This window comes from Protomyctophum bolini (genome assembly GCF_963924005.1).
Source record: "Protomyctophum bolini genome assembly, chromosome: 11".
In the NCBI taxonomy this organism is placed as follows: domain Eukaryota; kingdom Metazoa; phylum Chordata; class Actinopteri; order Myctophiformes; family Myctophidae; genus Protomyctophum; species Protomyctophum bolini.
In genome coordinates this window covers 25,597,359-25,620,205 of record NC_137872.1, presented here as the reverse complement: position 1 = coordinate 25,620,205, position 22,847 = coordinate 25,597,359, and the positions used below count along the sequence as shown (strand labels likewise).

Below are 22,847 nucleotides of genomic sequence, written 5' to 3'. Positions count from 1 at the left end.
AAGGTCCCATAAGCGAAGTATTTCGCGAACACAACTTAAAAGAACATGAAGGTTACTTTAGTAACCATGGTTCTTTAAGTAAGTGAGCGAAATACTTCGCTGAACACCCTTCTGTCATGCTCTGTGGCAGAAGGAAATTGTTCGAGTGGCCTGTGACGCAGCAGCTAGGCCTTATATACGCCTAAGGCGCTGGGTGCCTGCGTCACGAGCCTTAAACCCACAGTGCATATAAAATGCCTGTGTGAGTTCATAAATGAATATCTGCACCTCGCTTTCTCAGATCGAAACCTCCCATAAGCGAAGTATTTCGCTCACTTACTTAAAGAACCATGGTTACTAAAGTAACCTTCATGTTTTCTAATCTCAGTTGCACCCAAAAAACATGAATTTTTAAACATTCAGTAGATTTTCTGTGATCTGGGGTTTTCTGGCTCAAACAGGTGCTCTGATTTGCCGGCAGTTTGTGATTTAAGAGCCTGCAAATCCCATATATGTCAATGGGATTTGCCAGCAGATGTCACTGTTTTCACTGTGTTGCCTGTTTTCATTGTAGCTCAAAAGGCTGCCAAACCCCAAAGAAAACTTCAGACCACAGAAAATCCACTGAATGTTCAAAGTCCAGGTTTTTTGGGTGTAATTGAGGTCATAAAACCTAAAAGAAAAACAAAAATAAATGAAAATGAATGTCATAAAACCTTTAAAACAATAATTGCTGGTGAATGAGAACAGTTTCACCTGTTGTTGACCCATTGAGAAACAGGTTAAACGTACCGTGAACATGCCCTTACCATGAAACACATGACATTTCACATTACTATTATGTGTAACTTTGGGGGACCTTTGAAGGACACAGAGCAAAATGAGTGTTAATCCATCTCTGGAAGTGTAAGAATGTCTCTTACTCTTTAACCCTGAGGGTTTTACTGTGCTCAAAGCCTTATGCTTACCAGAACATCTTTCTACTGTACTAGACTGACAGTCTTGTGTTATCAAGAATCAAGGATGTTTATTTGTCACTTAACATACAGGTACAAGAAGTGTTATGGACAATGGCTAATTATATGATATTTCAAATATACTTCCATATTTTAACATGAGGCCTATTCACGGCACTTAATTTCATATGATATAATTGGCATACATAGGGTTACCTACAGTATATGCAACATTCGTGATCTTGACATGCCTGCATGCGCGTGCGTGCGTGTGTGCGCGTGTGTGCATGTAATGCGTGTGCATGCGGTCTAATTAAAAGAATATAAATGTACACATTTACATTTTCCAACATCATAACTACCCTCCACCCTCCTATCCACCTACCTCCCATAAGGCCAAAAAGGGGGCATAATAGTAATATGCATATACATAAACACACTTACACAAAAATAAACAAACATTTTAAAGTACAATTGAAGATTGAAAGGGGGCATGCCATTTTGATTAAAATATACATTGAAAAATGTTAATTATCATACTTTGTTGACATGGTCATAAAAATTAATAGCTTATTGTGCTGCACATCATTTTTAGTGGGTCTTGGGCCAAAAGTACATCCGCAGGTGAGTCAGTAGCATGGAAAAGTTTGGGAACCCTTGGCCAATATGTTTGCTTCTGTTCTCCACTGCTTCCTGGTGCAGAGTATCAGGCACTGGATGTACTGTAGTAAAGCTATTGTCTTTGTTTTTGCTTTGTCACTCAGCCGCTGTTTCCTGTTAATGACAGAGGAATGACCCACTCCTTCTAGGTTATCTGTTAGAAGAATGTCCCTTATCTCTGTCCCCCTTCTCCACTTATACAATAGTGAAAAAGAAAAGTAGAGGAATGGTTGTACTACATAAACCAGGGATCTGGATGGCAGAGTTATGGTTGTTTTGGTGTAATTTGCTTTTGGACGCTGTTAGATTGTGATTGAGATGTCTCTTCCCTGTCTCTTATCTGATGAAGCATCAGGTGAAATCGAGGACACTTGAGACAAAGAAAACAAATAAACCATTCCAATGTCAATGGCATCCTCTTCACTTGAACGGTTAACTTGCTGTCTCAGAAGTCTCATGGGATAAAAAGGGCTCACAAAAACTACATATTAAGCGACAAGACATAAATATTTGCTGCACATTCCTCAAAGTACCTATTTTATCTCTGGCATGCTGTAGTAGAACTTAACTGAAGTTACATGTTTTTTTTAAATTCATTGTCCCCAAAGCAAACAGAAGAGGGGACATTGTATACGTCTGGCAGAAGGAACCTTTGACGTATAAACAAGCCATAAATTCTTCTTGATATGGCATTGGATTTTAGAGGGGAATGATTGCCGTAATATCATAATGACATGGGACTTTGCCTTCCAGGCCAGGCCTGCCCCCAGCAGGGTCAGACGTTGGAATGGAGTTAGGATTTAAGTTAGTGACTCGCTATGCCACATATAGGCAAAGGCTTGGCAGACTCTGTGTGTGGTGTCCAACTTTCAAGATCATCTGTACCACTGCTGGAAGTAAGTTGAATAAATATATACAGAAGTTAAATTGCAGACATTTTATGTTGAATATTGTAATGTTTTATAAAATCCTAGAATAAATAATCATTCATTGAGATTTTTATGAGTAAAAGAAACTCGCATTCCTTCATCATCATTATGACATCTACATAATAAAGTCCTCAGAGTTAATGTATAGGTCGAGTGTAAAAATGGACCAATGTGTTAATGTACAAAACCTACAGTTAAATGAACACGGACTTAACTATAATTTCAGTAATCAAAGAATCAGACTTCAAAGTGCACTGTGCCATGAAATGAGAATTCTGTGCACTGTGCAGAGAGGTTGCAATCTTTTGGGCATGCATAATAATATGAGGCAGAAACAGATTTAAGTGCAATATTGCGCAACATGATGCAATCAACCTAAAAATATCCAGTGGTTTTAATGTACAGGGATAAACAGTTGTAACACAGGTGTAAAATCAACTATTTTCAGACGTAATTAAGATTAGATAAGCATTGTCTACGTGTTCTCAGGTGACTCAATTAAGCAATAAAGACGCAAGATGAAAGCACGGCTTCCTTTCGGTATATATATAGTGTATCAATCTGTAAGTAACTAAACTGAGTCCAAAAGCAGTCTACATCCATGGGAGAAATGCAGTAAACTTTCAAGATTATCGTTTGTGACAGTAAGTGTGTGTGATTTATTTTTTAACTCTACTGTTCACTATTGTAGGGAACATGGCAAGGTTAAAGATTGACATTAGAGGTAACATTTAAAGGAGAAAGGTGGTAGCAAGATAATTATTTACTCTCATAAAGAGAAAGAGCTTAATACACCACAGTGAGGTCAGGGTTGTGCTTAATTAGGCGACAAATATATTCATAATAAGAGAGGCAGAGGTGAACAGAGCCATGCCAGCCAGGATATGTACTAACTTAAGCAGGCATGTTTTTCCTTTATGTAGCAGGGCTATATTATGAAATGACTACGCCACCCTCACAAATAGGAGTGATGGATTGTACAAACACATTAACCATAGCATTAACCATATAGGCAGGCTACTGTAGCCACAATTTGCAACACTAGATTGTTTTTATAATGGGATGAATCTAGAGTTGCAATACCCTCCATTGACATCCCATATGTTGTTGTTATTTATTTATTTTACCTATGTTTGTTTATCCCTGTCACATTTCACAATATGATGGATTCTAAAGTCTTCTTTTACTCTGGTAAATCTGACCCTTTTCCTTGTTTGCTCATTGTTCTACAACATTGTATCTGGTACAGCCTTGACCCACACTTGAAGCTGTGACATACAGTAAACCATCAATATTGAAATAAGTCTCTTTTCAGGGGTGAACTAGATTTCCCAGTCCATTGGTTGATATTTTAGAACGTATTATGTACGATGTCCAAACAAAGAGCATGATGGGTAAAGAAGATCAATAGGTGTGTGATTCAGGGCTCTTTAATAAACATCCACTCTGTGAAGTAATGAAAAATACTAAGGAAGAAGTTGTTTTCTGGGAACAGATTATATTAGATATACATGGAGGTTACCACCAAAAAATTGCAATACAATTGGATGGATATGAAAGAGTAGCTATTGATGAATCAATATATTTGTGAGCTTGGGTGGGGTGGAAAACATTCCACTATTATTGTTTTATTTGTGCAATAGGCAGCCAAAATACTACAGAGAGTATTATGTACACTCTCTGGATTTAAATGAATACTGAGAGTTGTATGCTACTATGTAGAATGCAGTTTCTGTTCAGGACGGCTTCCAGCGTTTGGTAAATAATCAGCCAATCTTTGCTTGTGAAGGAGCGCTTTAACACCCTGAACCAGGTATTGCTTCAACCCTCTGATGGTTATTGCCTCAGGCACAATGACTGTTTACCTAACATGAAGGTTTCACTTCAACAGACACAAGAAGAACCATTTACATCCTATACTCCCTTGTAATTGAAGCTCCTTAGTATCCCTCCAGTCCAACTGCAGACTTTGTCATGTACTATTACCTTTTTACATAGTTTATTCAACATTGTATCTTGCGCCACACCTTACCCCTTACCCCCTAAACGTATTTGAATTTTTTTACTATTTTGAAAAACATTTTAAAATAGTTCAAATAGCCGATCTACAAGCTCATAACATGTCGATGTAGATAGTTGAACTATTTAAAAACGTTTTTCAAGACGCCCGACACTGCCTTTACTGCATGTCTTTCCCCATCTCTCTCCCGTTTCCCGTCAGCCTACTGTCTGTCCCTTAAAAAAAACAAAAAAAACAATAAAAGGCGTAAGCCGCAAAAGATATATTTTCTATTTGTATTTTTGTCGTAGAAACTTATGAGACCTGTCACCTTGTCTTTTCTACAGGACGGTGAACCTTGGCCTGGTCAAAATGAGCCCTGACAGAGAGGAGCAGATCGTCATTAATACATTCCAAACCACAGTCCACACACTGAGCAGCAGCGATAATGTTGAGAAGCCAAGTCGGCTGCGCTTCATGCAGAAGGATGGCAGGTTTCCCGTGAAGTTCATGAAAGCTTCAGGGGAGTGGAGTCCATACCTGATGGACATCTTCACCACTCTTGTGGAGATCCGCTGGAGGGTCATGCTGCTCATTTTCACCCTCTCTTACATTCTTTCCTGGCTCTTCTTTGGCCTCCTTTACTGGCTTATTGCTTACGTGAACAAAGACACGGAAGATCTGGACAACTTGCCTTGTGTGCAGAATGTGCGCAGCTTCACCGCAGCATTCCTGTTTTCAATGGAGACCCAGGCGACTATTGGCTACGGCAGTCGCTACATGACTGAAGCCTGCATGGTTGCAATCATAGTCGTGACCATTCAGGATTTGCTGAGCGTCTTTATCGACACCATCATAATTGGCATTGCTGTGGCTAAAATGGCGTCTGCGCGGAAGAGAGCGCAGACAGTGGGTTTCAGCAGGTATGCCGTGGTCAACTTGCGGAACGGAACCCTTTGTCTCTCGTGGCGCCTCGGGGACTTCCGAGGCAATCACATTCTGGAGGGCGTCGCCAGGGCCCAGCTAATCCGCCACGTGAAACACCCCTCGGGGTCCCTCCGAATGTCCTACCAGGATCTGGACATCGGGAGCAGGGACATCATCTTGGCAACACCAACCACCATAGTCCACAGGCTGGAGCCTGGGAGCCCCTTCTACAGTGTGGGCCCTGACGACCTCCCGGAGGAGGACTTTGAGCTGGTGATGTCGTTCACCTACACCGGAGACTCTACAGGGACGCTGCATCAAACTCGCTGCTCCTACAGCCCTGCAGACATACTCTGGGGCCAGCGGTTTGAGGACATGCTGAAACTGGGGAAAAGGCACTATAAGGTGGACTACGCTTTGTTCAACCAAACCACTTGGGTGCAAGTGCCCATGCTCAGCGCAGTGGAGTACGACAGAGGGAGACCGCCGGTCTCATCATCACAACAGCGGTTGTTCCCACCGGTCCAGAAACCCACAGCAGACAGCAGACAGATGAACGAATCGAACACTGAGGCGATTATTCAAGAAGCCTGCCTATAGGGAACGTCATCCAAGTCCATATATTACACGTGGAGTAAAGTTTCTAACAAACGTGTCTCAAAGCATCCAACGTATCTAATAGTAAAGATATTTAACATCTGGCGCCTCCCCATAAGACAAAATAAAAAATGTGTGACAAACATAGGAATTGACCAACCACGGAGTCTGTGGTTTTTCCGGACCAAACACAGCCCATTCAATCAGAGGCTTGCCTGAGTTTTGGAGTGGTGCAACCACTCCAAGGAACAGCAATGTCAGTGTTCACCTATGAGTTGGTTCACCTATGTATGTGTTGGTTCATGAGCACCAGAAGGACTATGACTACCAGTAGGGGCGCTGTTGTGCCAGAAACAGAGAGAGAGAGAGAGAGAGATAGTATTAGTGCTGCACTGTTGCCTGCTAATGAGAGAGAGAGAGAGAGAGAGAGGAGAGGAGGGGGGGGGGGGGGGAAGAGGGGAGTTGCACCACTCAGTTCACACGGGTGTGATTGGAAACGCCCCAGCCACTGAGTTTAGTTTTACTGAGTGCAATTGCACTCCTACTGTATAAATACTGTACATATTATGCTTTTTTATAACTTTATAACAAATGCTTTGTATAGTCATCTTGCCTATGGTTTTAATGTTGTATTGCAGTCAATAACATTCCTTGAATTAATGTCAATTGTAGGTGCGAGACTGTGCTTAAATTAAAAACATTATTCATGTTGACGTGACTGACGTCCCTTTTCTCTGCCGTGATGTATGTTTCCATCCATTCTCAAGAGCAAAATATTATTTATATTTTAGAGCAGGGTTTTTGTACTTTTTAAAGTCACAGTCCCCAAGCTCATGTATTTGTATTTTGTATTGTATTTTTTATTTAGTATAATATTTATTTTTTCAAACGTTTGTGATGTTTCAGGATGACAGATCAATCATGTCAGATGAAGAACAATGCACTTCTTACCTTTGATACGAGTAAATAATTATTTTATTTTTATTATGAGATGGGCATATAGGCCTAATCATAATTTGCAGATCACTGTTGTGATATGATTTGTATAGCTTATTTATCATTCTTTACAGGAGTTGAAAGGTTTATGATGTCACTCCACAACATGTCTTTTACTAAATACATTTTAGTTGTATCCATTGTGCTGCCTTTTTGAGCGGTGCCTAACCGCTCCAACACACAGCTATGTCTGTTCGTCCCGTGTATGTATCTTGTATGTGGCACTGTTGGGCGGCACACACTCCCACTGCTCACTGCAGCAGTAATGTTAGTACAGTACACCCATTGACCACTGCAGCAGCAATGTTACAGTACACCCATTGACCACTGCAGCAGCAATGCTAGCACAGCACAGTAAAGTAGAGTACAGTACAGAGTACAGTACCTGTACAGTGTACAGCACAGTACCGCAGAGTACAGTATATAGTACAGTACAGTACGAGTAGTACTGCACAGTACAGTACGAATAGTACGTTACAGTACAGTACAAATAGTACAGTAGGGTACGGTACAGTACGAATAGTACAGTACTGTACAGCATGGTACAGTATGAATAGTACAGTACGGTATGGTACGGTACAGTATCAGTGCTACAGTACAGTACAGTACAGTACTACTACATACAGTACTCTACAGTATGAGTAGTAGCTTACAGTACCGCACGTACTGTTCTTTACTACTACAGTACAGTATTGTAGGCCTAGGTTATAGTACGAGTAGTACAGTACTTTGAGAGCAGTTTTGAAGGAGTCAAGGGATTCACATGTCTTAATGACTGTTGGTTCCACATTCCACATTTTGGTGGCATAGGAGCGAAAATAATTTAGTCCCTTGTTTGTGCCGAATCTGTGTTGTACATGGTTTGTTACACTCCCTCTGGTGTTGTGGGTGTGGACTTCGTTTACATTAAGGAAGTATTTAGACAGGTACATGGGTATCTTGGTGGTGTATCGAATCTTGTGGACCAGACCCATTGCAAGATGCTGTACTCTGTCGTCGACCCCTCCCTAGGCCATCCCAGCCTGTCAAAGTGGGCAGGGGTGAGGTGGGTTTGGGGGGTGAGGCCAAGTAGGAGCCTGACCAGAGGTCTGGAGCCTTTTAAGGGCCTTTGAGGTGCTGTGGTACCAAGAGGTGGATGCATAGTCAAAGAAACCTTGGAGGTCTCCTGTTAAGGTCTTCAAGGTGTTTTTGTTGACCAGTGAGGAGATCCTGTAAAGGAATCTTGTTCTTTGATTGACTTTATTGATTACGTTGGTGGCCATTTTATCACCGGAAAGATTGGCCTCCAGGATGGAACCTAGGTAGGTAATTTCATCTTTTCGTGTGATAATGTTGTCACCCACTCTAACCAAGAAGCCATCTGCCTTGCTGAGATTACTATTATAGATCCGAAGAGAATGGATTCAGTTTTTCCCAGGTGTAAGGATAGTTTGTTATATAGTGCCATGGATGCCTTTGGACGCCTTGTAACAATCGCCCTCTTCACAGCAAGGCAAATTATTAACTAAGGAATAAATCAGCAGGATCGTGGGGTTTACTCTGAACTAGCCCTGAAACATGCAGACTGCCATGATGATTATCATGACAAACGAGAGTCATGAATCATGGCTAACTCTGAAGGGATGTTCAAAACGAAATCACAGGTAAACAGTATACACTTCACAATGACGTATCTCCCTGTCTCTTTCCCTACTAAATGAAATAAATAAACAATAAAACAAACTCAAACCAACAGTAATTACATTCAACCCCCCCAAAACCAGTCCCAGAGTCAGCAGTCCAACGCAATGAACGCAACGCGTGGGGTACCCCTTAGTATTTACAATCCTGCAAGAACACTTTGGAATGATCTCACCGGTCGCAGCAGCTCTGTTAGCCTCCAACCGCCGGCAGGTATAATCCTGATTCCAACGCCGATCCCCGACGGCAACACCAAGTGCGATGCTTTGCCCGAAGGCACGACTGTTCTCCAATTGTTACGGCTGCAGATAACTGCGTTTAAACTTTAAGAACGGTTCGAACGCTATCTGGCGCCTGGAGCTCCTCTTATAGGCCTACCTACACCCTGTTTGTTTGGGAGCTTCCTCCCGTGTGTCACTTCCTCCCTTAGTAAACTTGGGTGGTGGCATCAATCAGTTACTGACACGGTGACACCTATCAATCACCCTATATATAGTACCAGACCCGTTACCTTTCATAATACAAATAGGAAAGATCTCGTGACATCTCTATGACATGGATGATAGTAAATCAGGGATATCATAGTAAATGCGACTTGTTGTCGCAATCAAGCCCATATATGGAGATCCCTGATGTCATCAATATTAGTATATGTATATGTCAGAACCAGAACCTGTTCTGACATTCCAAATGTTGATCCTCCCCCATCCATCCTTCCTCTTCGATGTCTCCCTTTTGACTGATATACCTGTCCAATTACTTTGGGGCAGGCCTCTATCGGGCCTGCCCCAAAGTTATTTGTGCAGCTGTGCAGCCGGGCACAGTTCTCAACAGGCCCGAAAATTAAGTCCCGGCCCTACCTGGGCCCTCATCAAACCCTGTACACTCAAGACACTGCCACCGCTGGCCGCTGCCACCCTTAGATCTCCATATATGGAGCTAACCTGTTCTCACATTCCATATGTTGATCTGACCTCATCAAACCCTGTACACTCAAGACACGTTCCATATATGGCCAGTGCACGTGACCGCTTCAACGCTTCTCGCCTTCAGGTGTCTTACTGGTAATACTGTGTGCAGTATTTCATTTGGCAATAGCACCTTTCATACACAAGGCAAAGTGCTTTACAGAATAAATAATAAATACAGAGTGCAAATTTATGATTAGATACCAGTAAGACGCGCAAACGCGGGAAGCGAACGCAGCTCGTACATATTTGTTTTTTTTTAAGTTAAGTTATTTTTAAGTTACGTTTTTAACTTAGCCATAACCATATAAGGAATCCCCAAAGCATCTATACGTCCAAATATGGAGTGTGTTGCATCAATCACAAACAAATCACTCAGCTCCATATATGGGCACAAAGGGGGGGGGACACAGACACACGCACAGACATGATCTGCTAGGTCTCATAGTAAGTGCTCACTGCGTTCGCAACAAGAACGAAATACATTGCATGGATGCACCTGGGACGTATCCTCAGTGATGTATCCCATGGGGTCATCAGGGTTTCGGGTCTCGCGAACATCATAACCCTGAACCCCTCACTCGGGTGATCCAGCCGGGGTGATCAAGTTCCGACTTACGTCCCAGCTACCCTCGATCAGACCCACTATAGGGAAAGACCAGGGCTACACAATCCGTTGGAATCACTCCGGAACTACGTACTCTGCCGGGACTGGGAGGCACACATCTGGCATGTGGAGGGACTAGGCTCTGTGCGGGTTGACTCCTGTCCGGGCCCCTCCTATACGTCTCACCAGGTCCACTCCTGCTCTCACCAGGTGCAGCCAGCCAGCCAGGACCTGTGCGTTGCACCAGACTCCCAGTCCCAGCACCAGACACTTCATTCAGGAGTGGTGGTGCTGTCTACATTCCGGCTGTCACCCGTCTTTCCAGTGCAGGTCACCAGACTATACTTGGTTGTCACATAGTTTATTAAATACTGTAAGATACTCTAAGATAAAGGAGCATCTAAATTAGAACAAATACTCCACCTTTGATTAAAAAATCTAAACAAAAACTGCTCATTTAAAGCCCAGGCAAGACCTAGCTGTTGTTAGACATCATTAGGATAGACAATGTTAAATAAATATGTTTTTAAATTGGACTTAAAAACAGCCATATGGTTGGGGATTTCCTAATGTAACCTGGAATATTATTCCAGGTTTGTGGTGCATTATAATGAAATAATAGCATAATAACATAATAGTGACCTTGCGAGCGACCTCGCTTCTCGCCCTCAGGTGTCTTACTGGTAATACTGTGTGCAGTATTTCATACAGTGGGATATGGTCTTCATGCCAGGCCTTTGGCCTGTCACTGTCGCACCTCCAACGGTTCCTATGGTAGACTATATGCATGGCAGGGGTGTCCTCTTCACTGAGCCAGGCATAAACCATGTCTGCATACAAAAAAATAGATTTTGCTGAAGGGTCATCAGCTGGGGATCTATAACATCTCCTGGTGGCGGGAGAGTCAACCGCTGCTCAACTTATTTTAATGTGAGCCTCAAAGCCTTAATTGTCTTGTCGGCTCAATAGGATATTTTATTATGCATCCCAAACTGACTTTCATTAGGTCAAGGACCTCATTTCAAATGATTCTGTCCTCGGGACCCTGATAGGCCTATAGTTGTGTTTAACTTAAACTTTTTTATTATAATAATAAGTTAATTCAGTTAGAGTGAAATTAAGATAGCCTATACTTGGCACTGCACTGGAGACTAGTCTAGAATTACCCCAACAAGGACCCCACTTCAGTTCACTTAACTGTCTGTACTACATTTGGAATTGTAACTTTGTAGCTTATGGCTCTAGCTCTAGATCGCCACCTTGTGTTCACTTATCGTTCACAGCAGCATACGTGGTCTTCGTCAGCTATGCCACACTAACCAGGCTGTGACTGATACAATGAATATATTATATATAATGATGGCCTTATATAGTTAATAAAATGTGATGGGTGGTCCTGTTCCATATACCACAACATTGTGGCGAGAATTCTGGTCTAATGGCGGTAGTGATTTTAGTTACATCATTATTACACTAGCTGTCTGAGCTGTCAGTCTATTATAGGCTATTATTGTTTTGCATCCTCCAGCAGCAGGGTGGTGGGGGCTTGGCTTTCCGCGTCATCCGCTCAAACCCTTTAAACAAGAGGTCCGTGCGGCTTATAATTGGCCGGTTAGTGCGATAGGGGCGGTGGTGGGAACATGTGTGTTTAAAGTGCGTCCCTAGATCTGTTTCACACACAGTAGCTGCACATGGTTACTGCACAATTTGTAAAGTCTTGTTGATCTGTGTGCGAACAAAACACCATGAGAGAGAAAGGGGACTCCGTTTGGATATTATCTGGTGTATGGGAAATATTGCAATAAGCCACGGCAGATTAATGCTATAGGACCTACAGGTAAGATGCAATTTACACATGTGTAGGCTAATGATATGGTCGTCCCGTTCGTTAGATATTGGTTTATTGGTTTATCATTGTTCACAATGTTCAGCCATATAAAATCTATTCTAAAACAAAGTTAGCTATTTCTGTCACGGGTGTACGAAATTATTTATCATTAAATATTGTAGGCTAATATAGGCCTAATAACATCTTATTTGTGAAGTGCTGTGTCTCTGCAGAAGTAAAGGCTACAATTTCAATTTACAACAACGATGATGATGATGATGATGATGATGATGACAATAATTGCCTAATAATTATGATAATAATGATTGGTGATAATAATTATATTCATATTAGTACTATAATACTAATAACAACAACAACAACAACAACAACAGCATTGTCATATATAATATATTATTATTATTATTACAATTATTATTATTCACATATTCAAATGCAAAACAGAAAATCTTTATCACGCACCTGTTACAATAGAGTTTAGAAACTATATTGTCCTGCACCTCATACATGCAGAATTAAAATAATGGTCACGTTTTGCAACAATTCCGTCACCTAAACATGTTCTGTACCAAAATGTGGTTAGTTAGAGAATAGAGCACTCAGGATTATATGCTATTATGGGTCATGTTGATGACAGGCTGCTTATTGATCTGTGTAATAAAAAATGGAGCAGCTTTATGTAACGAGTTTCCATCTCCCTCAGCTGTTAGTTGTAAATGAGCACACAAGCAAAACAAACAATCACGGGTCATGCAGCCTATGTAAACTTTGTAACATAATTTTGTCAAGCTATATTATTATTACACAAGGTGTAAGTCCTCCGGAACAAGAAAATAATACTATAGGGAACAAGAGGGTCTACACATTTTGAGGTTTGGAGGGCCAGTGTTGTGTACAGTTGTGGTGACCCTGTATGGTTTAGTCTGACTGGACTGGATGCAGTAGCAAGTCTTGTACAGCCACTGTTATGTTTCATATGTTGATCATTCTAGTTCCATGAATAAAGCCAAATAACATTGAACTAAAATACAGTGTGGGTGGGTATGTCTTAGAATTAGATCAATTTCCACTGAGAGATACAATTCAACATCAACAATGTCAACGAGTATTCTTCACTCTTGAGAAAATGTGTGTAACATAATATGTACTTAAGCCTAGCTGGTTTATATTTCGTCGTATATCATATTTAGAAAATAGACCGATCTATCTTTACGTCCTGGTACAGTAGTTCTTGATAAAAGCATTTTGTGAATGCAATTGAAAAGCGGTTAAGCCTGGCTACATGTATTAATAGATAGGCTCTGTACATATGAACAAAGTGCATGAATGAAGCCCCACCGTCCCAGCAGTGGTGTAGCAAGTTACTATTCCTAGTTGACCTACAGCTGTGACATCATTAGCTGAGAAAAACAGAGATGATGCTGAGGGATTAAGATCTTGAACTGAATGATTTTTGGTTTATTTTAGAACAGATACTAATGAAATAACAAAACATGGTCGACGTCGAACATTCACACCACAAATGTGCTTTTTGAAAATTTGTGGCGGGTTGGATTTTGAATACCGTACCTTATAATCCGGGAGGGGAAATTCTGTTTCAGCTTCACTCCCAGCTGATGGCTACTCAGATGGTTATGGTGATAGCTCAATTGGGGAGTAATTAGGGGTTAAGTGTCTTGCTCAGGGCAGGGACACTGTGACACTGGCTGGGAGGCCAACTGGTGACCTTTTGTTTACCAGACTGCCTACTAAGCTACGGCCACCCCCAAACCTTAAACATCCCACCAAGACAACAAGACAGGGTCTACCTACCTACCCTCTCCATCTGCACTCAAAGTGCGTCCTACTTAACATGATGACAGAATTTACTCGTGCTCTTATCAAACTCCATTCCAATCCTGACCTTCTCTCTGTGACAGTTGAGAGACAAAATAGAGACAGTTGTTTTGGCAGTAGGAGAATATGTTGGCCTTATGTCAAGACCATTGTAGCCTGTGGTGGTGTATTTGAATGGCCTGTACACGAGCCAACAGCCTTTCTAATAATTAAAGCTGTCCTTGGTGCCCTTACATACAATTGCTCTATGGAAGGTTACTGTTACTACTTAGATCTGGCCTTCATGTGTACAGGTGATACTGTGCAATAATGTGTTTTTTTTTCTCTTTCATAATACTTGATAATGCTTAAGGTCTAATAATGGATACATGGAATTTCATAGAGAGCAACTGTAATAATTTCAATCCTCTTTTCATATACAGAAGAAATTGCATAGACATATCTTATTCCTGCCTCAGCCTGGATTAACATGAACTTGATCTGTAATTTGACTCAGTTCCCCATGGACAGCCTGTTCTAATTAATACTTACATTAAGCAGGATAAACATCATTTCCTACATTGTCAGTGACTAGGAGCTTGGTTTGATATTTTGAATCCAATAATGAAAGCCAAATGCACCTTCAAAAGATTTTGCATATTTTCTCCATGTGCTGTGTACAGTATTTTCAACTGCATATCGCAAGAATTATGCAGGCATCTCTTGAGTGTTCAATGCATTATTTAGACAGCAGGTAACCACACACCCACATGGCACTGATCTTTGCTCTGGTTTCTGGCAATTAGTTTAACACAGCCTTTCTTTCTGTCTGTAATTTCCACAGCCCACTTCACTGATGAGGTCCAAAGCACCCATGACAGAGGACTGATCAGCCCTCGCCTAAAGTGCAAAATCCTGGAGCAGCCCAGGTCAAGTGTCCACCGTCCCCTGAAGGACTGCATCCTGTCCTGCACATTTTCTGCTTGAGTTTGGTCCCTGCTATCGTTCAAAACTGTTTCTCCAACGTTTCTACCAAAAACTCAGACTGTTTTCCAAAGCGGAAGCGGCCCAGCCCTCCCAGGCAGAGATAATGGGGAGTGTGCGAAGCCACCGTTACAGCATTGTATCCTCAGACGAGGATAGAATAAGACTGGCCACCATTGCCGTCCCGAATGGCTACGGCAATGGCAAAGCCAATAAGGTGCACACATCACAGCACCAGCCCCAGAACCGCTTCGTCCTGAAGGACGGACACTGCAACGTGCAGTTTATCAACATGAGCGAGAAGGGCCAGCGGTACTTGGCAGACATCTTCACCACCTGCGTGGACATCCGCTGGCGCTGGATGCTGCTCGTCTTCTGCCTTTCCTTCCTGATGTCCTGGCTGTGCTTCGGTTTCGCCTTCTGGCTCGTGGCGCTCTCTTACGGGGACTTGGGCAATGAGACGCAGATGTGTGTGTCCAACGTCAACAGTTTCACAGCCGCCTTCCTCTTCTCGGTGGAGACCCAGACGACCATCGGTTATGGTTACCGCTATGTCACAGAGGACTGCCCCGTTGCCGTCTTCATGGTGGTGTTACAGAGCATCGTGGGCTGCATCATTGATGCTTTTATCATCGGCGCCGTGATGGCCAAGATGGCCAAACCCAAGAAGAGAAACGAGACCCTGGTGTTTAGCCACTATGCCACAGTGGCGATGAGGGACGGCAAGCTGTGTTTGATGTGGCGTGTGGGGAACCTGAGGAAGAGCCACCTGGTTGAGGCCCACGTCCGGGCCCAGCTGATGAAGTCACGCACCACGCCTGAAGGGGAATTCATCCCCCTGGATCAATCGGACATCGATGTGGGTTTTGACACCGGCGTTGACAGAATCTTCTTGGTGTCCCCCATTACTATCGTCCACGAGATTGATGAGGATAGCCCCTTTTATGAGATGAACAAACAGGAGCTGGAAAATTCTGATTTTGAGATTGTGGTTATCCTGGAGGGCATGGTCGAGGCTACGGCCATGACCACCCAGTGTCGGAGTTCATACGTGGCCAGTGAGATCCTTTGGGGCTACCGCTTTGAGCCTGTGCTCTTCGAGGAAAAGAACTACTACAAGGTGGACTACTCTCGCTTTGACAACACCTACGAAGTGCCCAGCACTCCCCACTGCAGTGCCAGGGAATTAGCTGAGAAAAAGTCCAACGCCTCCAGTGTGAGGAACTCTTTCTGTTATGAGAATGAGGTGGCTCTGGAGAAAGTGGAGTTGGACGAAGAGTTTGAGGAAGAGGAAATAAGGGAGGCACGGGACATGGAGAACTGCGTAATTGAGAGAGCCATGCCCGAGGACACAAACACATTTGACTTGGACTCTGACTCTGACCGGCCGGACTCAGTGAGCTCAGAGACAAGGCCCTTGAGAATAGAATCAGAAATTTGACTGTGGGGTCTCTAGAAGCGGTTAAATACTACCACAGGGTATGTTACTGTTACCGTGAACGTTTATCCTGATTGCTGTTGTTATTACCGCATGACAGTTTCTATGACTGTGATTAGAGTGTGAAGTTCTCTATGCAGAAGCTCAGGAACAAAAGCTACATGGAAATCACAATATGATCTATTATTTACGGTGATAAAGATGTGGTGAAGAATAAGCCGATGGGAGGTCATATCTCCTCTGTCCAATGGGGCTGTGAGAAAAAGATAGATTAAGTAGCATGGCTCTTACTCAGTATGTGCATATGTTCTCCGTCAGTAGCTACAGTGCATGCATTCAAATACATTAATGTCTGTAAAAAGAAAGATAAGATATCAGTTTGAATGTACTAGCACAAATCAAATAGACTTAGAACATTTAAACGTCATGTTTGCAGCATCATTTTGGAATAGTTCAGTGATTACCTGGAGTAATTAAAGGCTGCTGTGTTAATAGAAGGTATTGGATATTGCTAATCTAGTTTAACCTACTGTGGGTTACATTTACCACATGGCTGTGTCTGGTGAAAGGAAATAGTAGCTTTGGTTTGTCAAAAAGAGAAGTCATAGCAGAGCATTAAAAGAGGAAAGAATACCAAATTCAACTTGCATTAAAAGTTACATATCTCAAATTTTGAGTTTTGTTTTTCAAATGCAAGTAGAATCTATTCTTTATTCTAATCATAACTGTACAAAGAGTAAACAATCTCTTTAGTAAAAATAAGACAGGAAGAAATTGATGATTACAATGCAAGACTTGACTCAGATGCACATACACACACAGCTCTGGCATATATCTCAGCCAGAGCCTTCATCAGAGCATGTTTAGAGCATGCTTTGATGAAGGCTCCAGCCAAAGCGCATCGGCCTGATATGGCATAATAAAAGGGAGTGCATCTGAGTCAAGCCTTGCATTTACATTTTTGGAGTGCCAATATTCTCACCATTTGTGTGTGGGTTTTCTTTCCAACTTAGTGCTGTTTCTTGCAGGCAGCCAGAGGAAGCACACCTGCTCCACATCCAAAAGTAATCTCTGTTTGACACATTAAAACTAAACAAAAGTAACTGCAGGCAGACGAACGTTATATTGATGAGCTGGTCTCCTATAGCAAAGCGTAGGTGTATTGTAATGACGTACGTGTGTGCGCATATGTGTGTGAGCAATGGACTTGTTGCAAATATTATTAGCACATATACTGTAGAAGACTATGCTGTTTAAACAATCTTTTCCTTGTTGGAGTGTAGCTTTTGAAACATGAGCCTTAACACAATTCTCAGCCCCAATGGAGGCAAACTTGAGGTTTGGCATCGACCCGGCACACAGTGCAATATATGAGGAGAGGGTAAGCAATGATTTGATTTACAGAATGCACTTCATGTGTCCAGGTTCAATAGTGCAATAATATGGTTCACTGGCATAATGTGGCAGCAGTCAGTGTCTCAGGAAGAGAAGCCTTGATCTGGACATGAATGAGGATGACAAGTGCTGCTAAGTTACATATTGTATGGTTAGAATGAAATCTAGGAGCCAAAATGTATTAGTATTTGTCTTTTAAAGTATCCAGTTTAAATATGATGGTACATACAACTTATGTTATTATTTATTTCCAACAGTAGATGAGCATGATTTGTTTGTGTGTGATCCAAAGCTATGGTGCACTTTCTTCCTCAAAAAAATAATTTTCTCCCATACAAATGGAAGCTGTGTTATTAGTTAAAGCCAAATGTATATAAATGAGACAACCATAACTCAGAATAGTTCCTCATCTATTCCTCGTCCAACAGTAGGCGAAACATTCAACTTCTGTATTTGACTTACAGTAATAGCCTACTGTCTACGCAGTGTTTTAGGCTTGTTTCTCCATGAAGGTCTTGTGATGATGGCAGTTTGTCATTTCTTTTTTTTATGATTCAAATTGCAGTTTGTCATTTCTGAATGGGCCCAGGCTGTCATAAAATTAGATCCAATGAATATTTGTTCAGTGCCACTGCCAGGCAAAAATCCTGAACAGGATATTTTTTTAACTGAATTCCATTACTACGTTGCCCCATGTTTCACCTTAACCTTAATTCTTGCTTACATGATCATTTCAGTGGAAGCCAGAACACTATATTGCTTCTCTTGGTGAGGAAATGTTGCTTGGTGATGTCAGATGATTCATATGGTGATTATTATGGTGATGGTTTATTGGTTTATAAAGATGAAAATGAATCGGTCACATCTGTTCACTTGTTCTCATAGTAATGCTACTCCGGTCTATATGTCTTTATTTTTCTACCAGGGTCTTCCAACCTTCCTACACAAAAAAAAGGTTGTACAGATTGTTTTTTAAATCTTTTGTAAATTATAATGCAGATACCTTATATGGATATTGCAGTTGTTGAAGACAGTTTTATGTCATTTTCTGTTGTTTTTTCAATAAAACAAAATCTCAGAAACTTCACAAAGTTGAATGAGTCGCTATGAACACCACATTTATATGCATCCAAACCCCCCCCCCCCCCCCCCCTTCATGTTTTTGGATGTTGTGTTTTGGCCTAAATTACATTTGCGTTGGATGCATATACCCAAATTAGTGTTTTTGCTACAGTCATAATATGTGCAGGACTTTTGGGTCTGTGGCCCGAAAGTAAAATCAGGGCAAATCTGTTATTGTCAGTGACCGTTAACCACAGTAACCCCGGCATTTTGAAGATATTTTATACTATATCATATGATGGTGTCGCATGGCAAAATGGCCAATTTACAAGCTCATAACACACTGCCATGGAACATATGAGCTTTATAGCAGGGCTATTGTCGTTATTTCTGAAAATGTTTGCCTATAATGCATTAGCATTGCCAAATAATTGGGAAATCAGAATAATCTATAGTTAGCATTTTGTTCTAACCCATTTAGACCTGAGGTTGATTCTAAAAACGTCTTCTAAAACCTTCAAATTAGAAAAAGTGATACAAAAGGATGCTGATATATGAGACACAGAGGTACCGCCCAGCATGAAAGGTATAACAACGTATAGTTACACCAGGTAAATACGTTTTAATTAGTTGTGTGAAGTGCCATGCAATCCACACAACGTGTTTGTGTTGTAGAGAAGCTGTGCCTGAAGTCCAAGCCTAATATCTCCCGTGTTGATGGGGGATTCGCTTTTGGCTAAGCACTAGATTGCATGGTTTTCCATGCAGCAGACCCGAATTCGTATCCAGGTGGTTACATTTGGGTCAATCCTCACATGGGTTGACGGTTGATCGTCTGCTGAACAACAGGGAAGCACAAACTGTAATACGACCAAATGGGCATATGTAGCCAGTGATATGTGCGCAGCATCAGAGATAAAAATGCATAGCCTACAGAGGAAAGAATCGACCACCAGTAATGTGAGCGTGGGTAGACTAGATTCAGTGCAAAGTCATATCAGCAGGCAGGCCTACGCTCAGAAAGCAAGTGTCTTTGCACTATGACACACTGTCAGTGAATGAAGACAGTTTCCATCACTGGCTGGGATCTGCCAGTGGGAGATAGGAACTGGGGTGCTCTATTGATCAGACCAGCCAGTAGGGAGGCAGTGAGCCGATGCCATTTGGTTGTATGCATACGGAGAGGGTACAGCCTGAGGGCTTTTTCCACATTTGCCTATGAAAACACCACAATTAAAGCTCTGTCTGGAATTAAATAGATTACTTCCCCCTTTCACATTCTAAATTATTCATAAACATTTCCTTTAATTGCCATCAAGACAAGTATCGATTAAATTAGTTCACATTCCTTTCTGATGTTTGGAATGTCTTTGATTTCACATACTTCAGTGAATGTTATTATACAAGCTAAGTATCATTCAATACCAGATAACCAGATCTTGCATTATGCAATGTCACTGCCAAAATCCAAGTCCATTAACTGAATAGCTGGTGTGTATTCTCTGTACACTGGACTCATTATGATACATATATTGACAGCTCATGTTGAGTCTGATAGCACAGGCCAGCAAATCCTGCATCGATAATGATGATTGATGTGATGTCTCTCTGGTGAATTCCCTTTAAAGTCTAACTTGCACTGCAAAATCAGGTCCATTTGTACACCAGCGAAGACTTTGCAGTGTGGTTTAATGTAAGCATAAGCATAGTGCATATGATTTTTGTGAGATGTTGGCTTGTTCACCAACGTACTGTAGGAATGTGGGGACATGTTTAGTTCTCTCAAGGGAACTGATCTCACCTATCACTTTTCTGAGGGATAATAAATCTCATATTGAGCTGCGTAATGGCTATGATCCATGGCTGACAGATGGAATACTTAATTTGACCTGTTGTATGATGGTGTCGCAACACAAAAACAGACGATCTACAAGCTCACAACACATAGCAAGCAAGCGTGGTGTGCTTGTAGATGTGCTATTTCCGGCATGGGATGCCATCATATGACGATGAAATCAGACTGGAAAAGTATGGTAAAGTATGTACATGCAAAGAGCTTGTAACTCCGGGCAATCCAATGCATACCGATCATTAACAGACATCAGTGTCACACAGCTTGTCCTTCTCACCCCAAACACAGCGGAAGAGGGAATGTAATCAATATGGCTGCACATAACCATGATGTCCCATCAGTGCATTACCAAAGTGGTAAATGTGTCAGATTTTGACTCGGTTTTAGGTGGAGTGCATGTTTTCACATGTGAGCCCAGGAAACATGTAGACCGGTAGACAAAGTCCATCTCTAATGCTCAATTTGTGTCTAAATCGACAGACCTCAGGCAAGACCTCAGCATGACTCAACAAAGACTAAAAGAATATATTCTGTTGAGACAGGTATTATACTCACCGGATTTGACTGTATACCACTTATTCAAGCTCAGATACACTTGATTTATCTCGCTAGTGTTAAAATCATAGCCACTTTTACAGCTCAGAAAGTGCCATATGTAGTCTGGACAAAGTCATTCTTTGACATAATTTGGATACAGTGTGGGACAATTCCCAGAATCTGACCTAAAAATGATTTAGGCCATAGTCACAGTTTGCTGTCTTATAAACAGCTTTGACTTTGGCCTGTGTTCTGTGTGTGCGAGTAGTTGTGGTTGACAAATAATTGGCCCGTCTTAGAGATCCCTCTTCTAATGATATACATTAATATGTAAATGAGGCTGTAATAGCATCATTACAGTATCTGTGACATAATTAGAACCTGCAGTTAATTAAGGTGTTTAGAAATGTAAGAAATGTTGGCCACGCTGCCATGCGTGGCCAACATTTCATGAAGATAGTGTGTTTGAATTGAAGCTTATTAACCACTTTAAAGATGGAGTGCCGTGATTTCCCCTCCCCCCTAAAACAGGATCATCAGGTGTTATTGTTATATAAGGAGGTATAATTTTTTCAAAAAAGTGTACAGTATTTGTTAAAATGTTGTTTTTATGTGGGCACACCCACCAGTTCATTAAGTATGCCTGGTTTGCCTGGTGGGTGGTGATGGGTGGTGATCCACCTGAACTGAAGCCGCACTCACAGCTGTATGCTAAAGGGGGAGGGGTTAGGGGAGGGGCTGATAATGTGATGTCACTATTATTTCATTGGCCCGTTTTACTGTCAAGGGTTCAGCCTCCAGGAAGAAACTCTAAAAAACTACTCCAGGGTGACTAATGAAGTACTGTCACCTCATAGACACATGAAAAACTGGAAAAATACAAAAATGTGCACATGCATGCACTACAGTGGGGGGACACGCAACAGGCCAACAGCACACACACCAAGGCCCTACCCCGCTCGATCATGATTGGTTGAAGGTTGGGCCACCTAGCCAAAAATGAAACCTAAGGTTTTTTTTACCCCCAGGGGTTAACTGGGGACAGGGAGGAACTCCTTATATGGTCAGCACACTCTATAGTAGGGAGGATTATCACAACAAAATAAAAAAAGAAGTGATATTTGAGTGAAATCACTGAATATACCTTTAACCCTATTTGGCAAATTGAAACTGGCTGATCTACAAGCTCAAAATTTACCGCAATGCATTATGAGCTTGGAATATGTTTGGAACATTTTAACAACACAAATCTTGTATGGGGCACAAAATCTTAATATTAATTTGGGTGTCCTTGATATTAAAACGTTTGACATCTAATGCTCCGTACTATTCTGCTCAACTCTACAAATAAATAAAAAATAATACACAATGGTGAAAGACAATAGGTACTAATGGATAAATCAACTAACAAACTATCAAACAGAAAACAATAACAGTTCAGTGGAATAAATAGAAGGTCATTGTTGGAATATCAACCAATGTCAACCATTTATAGCAGTAGTGCTGACTGAGGTAGGCCTACATGAAATGTAACAGTTCTCTCAAAATGAATTACGACAACAACAGGTCTGTATCTGGGACAGCTATTTCCTTATGCCAATTTGCCAGTACAACTCT

At 41.6% G+C, this 22,847-nt stretch overlaps 2 protein-coding genes across 2 annotated transcripts; both read left to right on the top strand.

The window, feature by feature from the left end:
- Positions 1 to 4,895: 4,895 nt before the first annotated feature.
- Positions 4,896 to 6,050, top strand: LOC308323379 (inward rectifier potassium channel 16-like; the record flags this gene model as incomplete). The annotated part of the gene is made up of 1 exon (XM_080775107.1): positions 4,896 to 6,050. One exon carries the CDS (start codon positions 4,896 to 4,898, stop codon positions 6,048 to 6,050), a length of 1,155 nt encoding a protein of 384 aa, XP_080631233.1.
- A 5,888-nt stretch (positions 6,051 to 11,938) lies between these two features.
- Positions 11,939 to 18,852, top strand: LOC308323653 (inward rectifier potassium channel 2-like). Its single transcript, XM_080775412.1, has 2 exons — positions 11,939 to 12,135; positions 14,807 to 18,852. The coding sequence occupies exon 2, from the start codon at positions 15,053 to 15,055 to the stop codon at positions 16,385 to 16,387; it is 1,335 nt and encodes a 444-aa protein (XP_080631538.1). The 5' UTR covers positions 11,939 to 12,135; positions 14,807 to 15,052; the 3' UTR covers positions 16,388 to 18,852.
- Positions 18,853 to 22,847: the final 3,995 nt, after the last annotated feature.

Excerpts from the sequence above, each read along its gene's own strand:
- LOC308323653 (XM_080775412.1), top strand. The coding sequence starts at position 15,053 with ATGGGGAGTGTGCGAAGCCACCGTTACAGCATTGTATCCTCAGACGAG.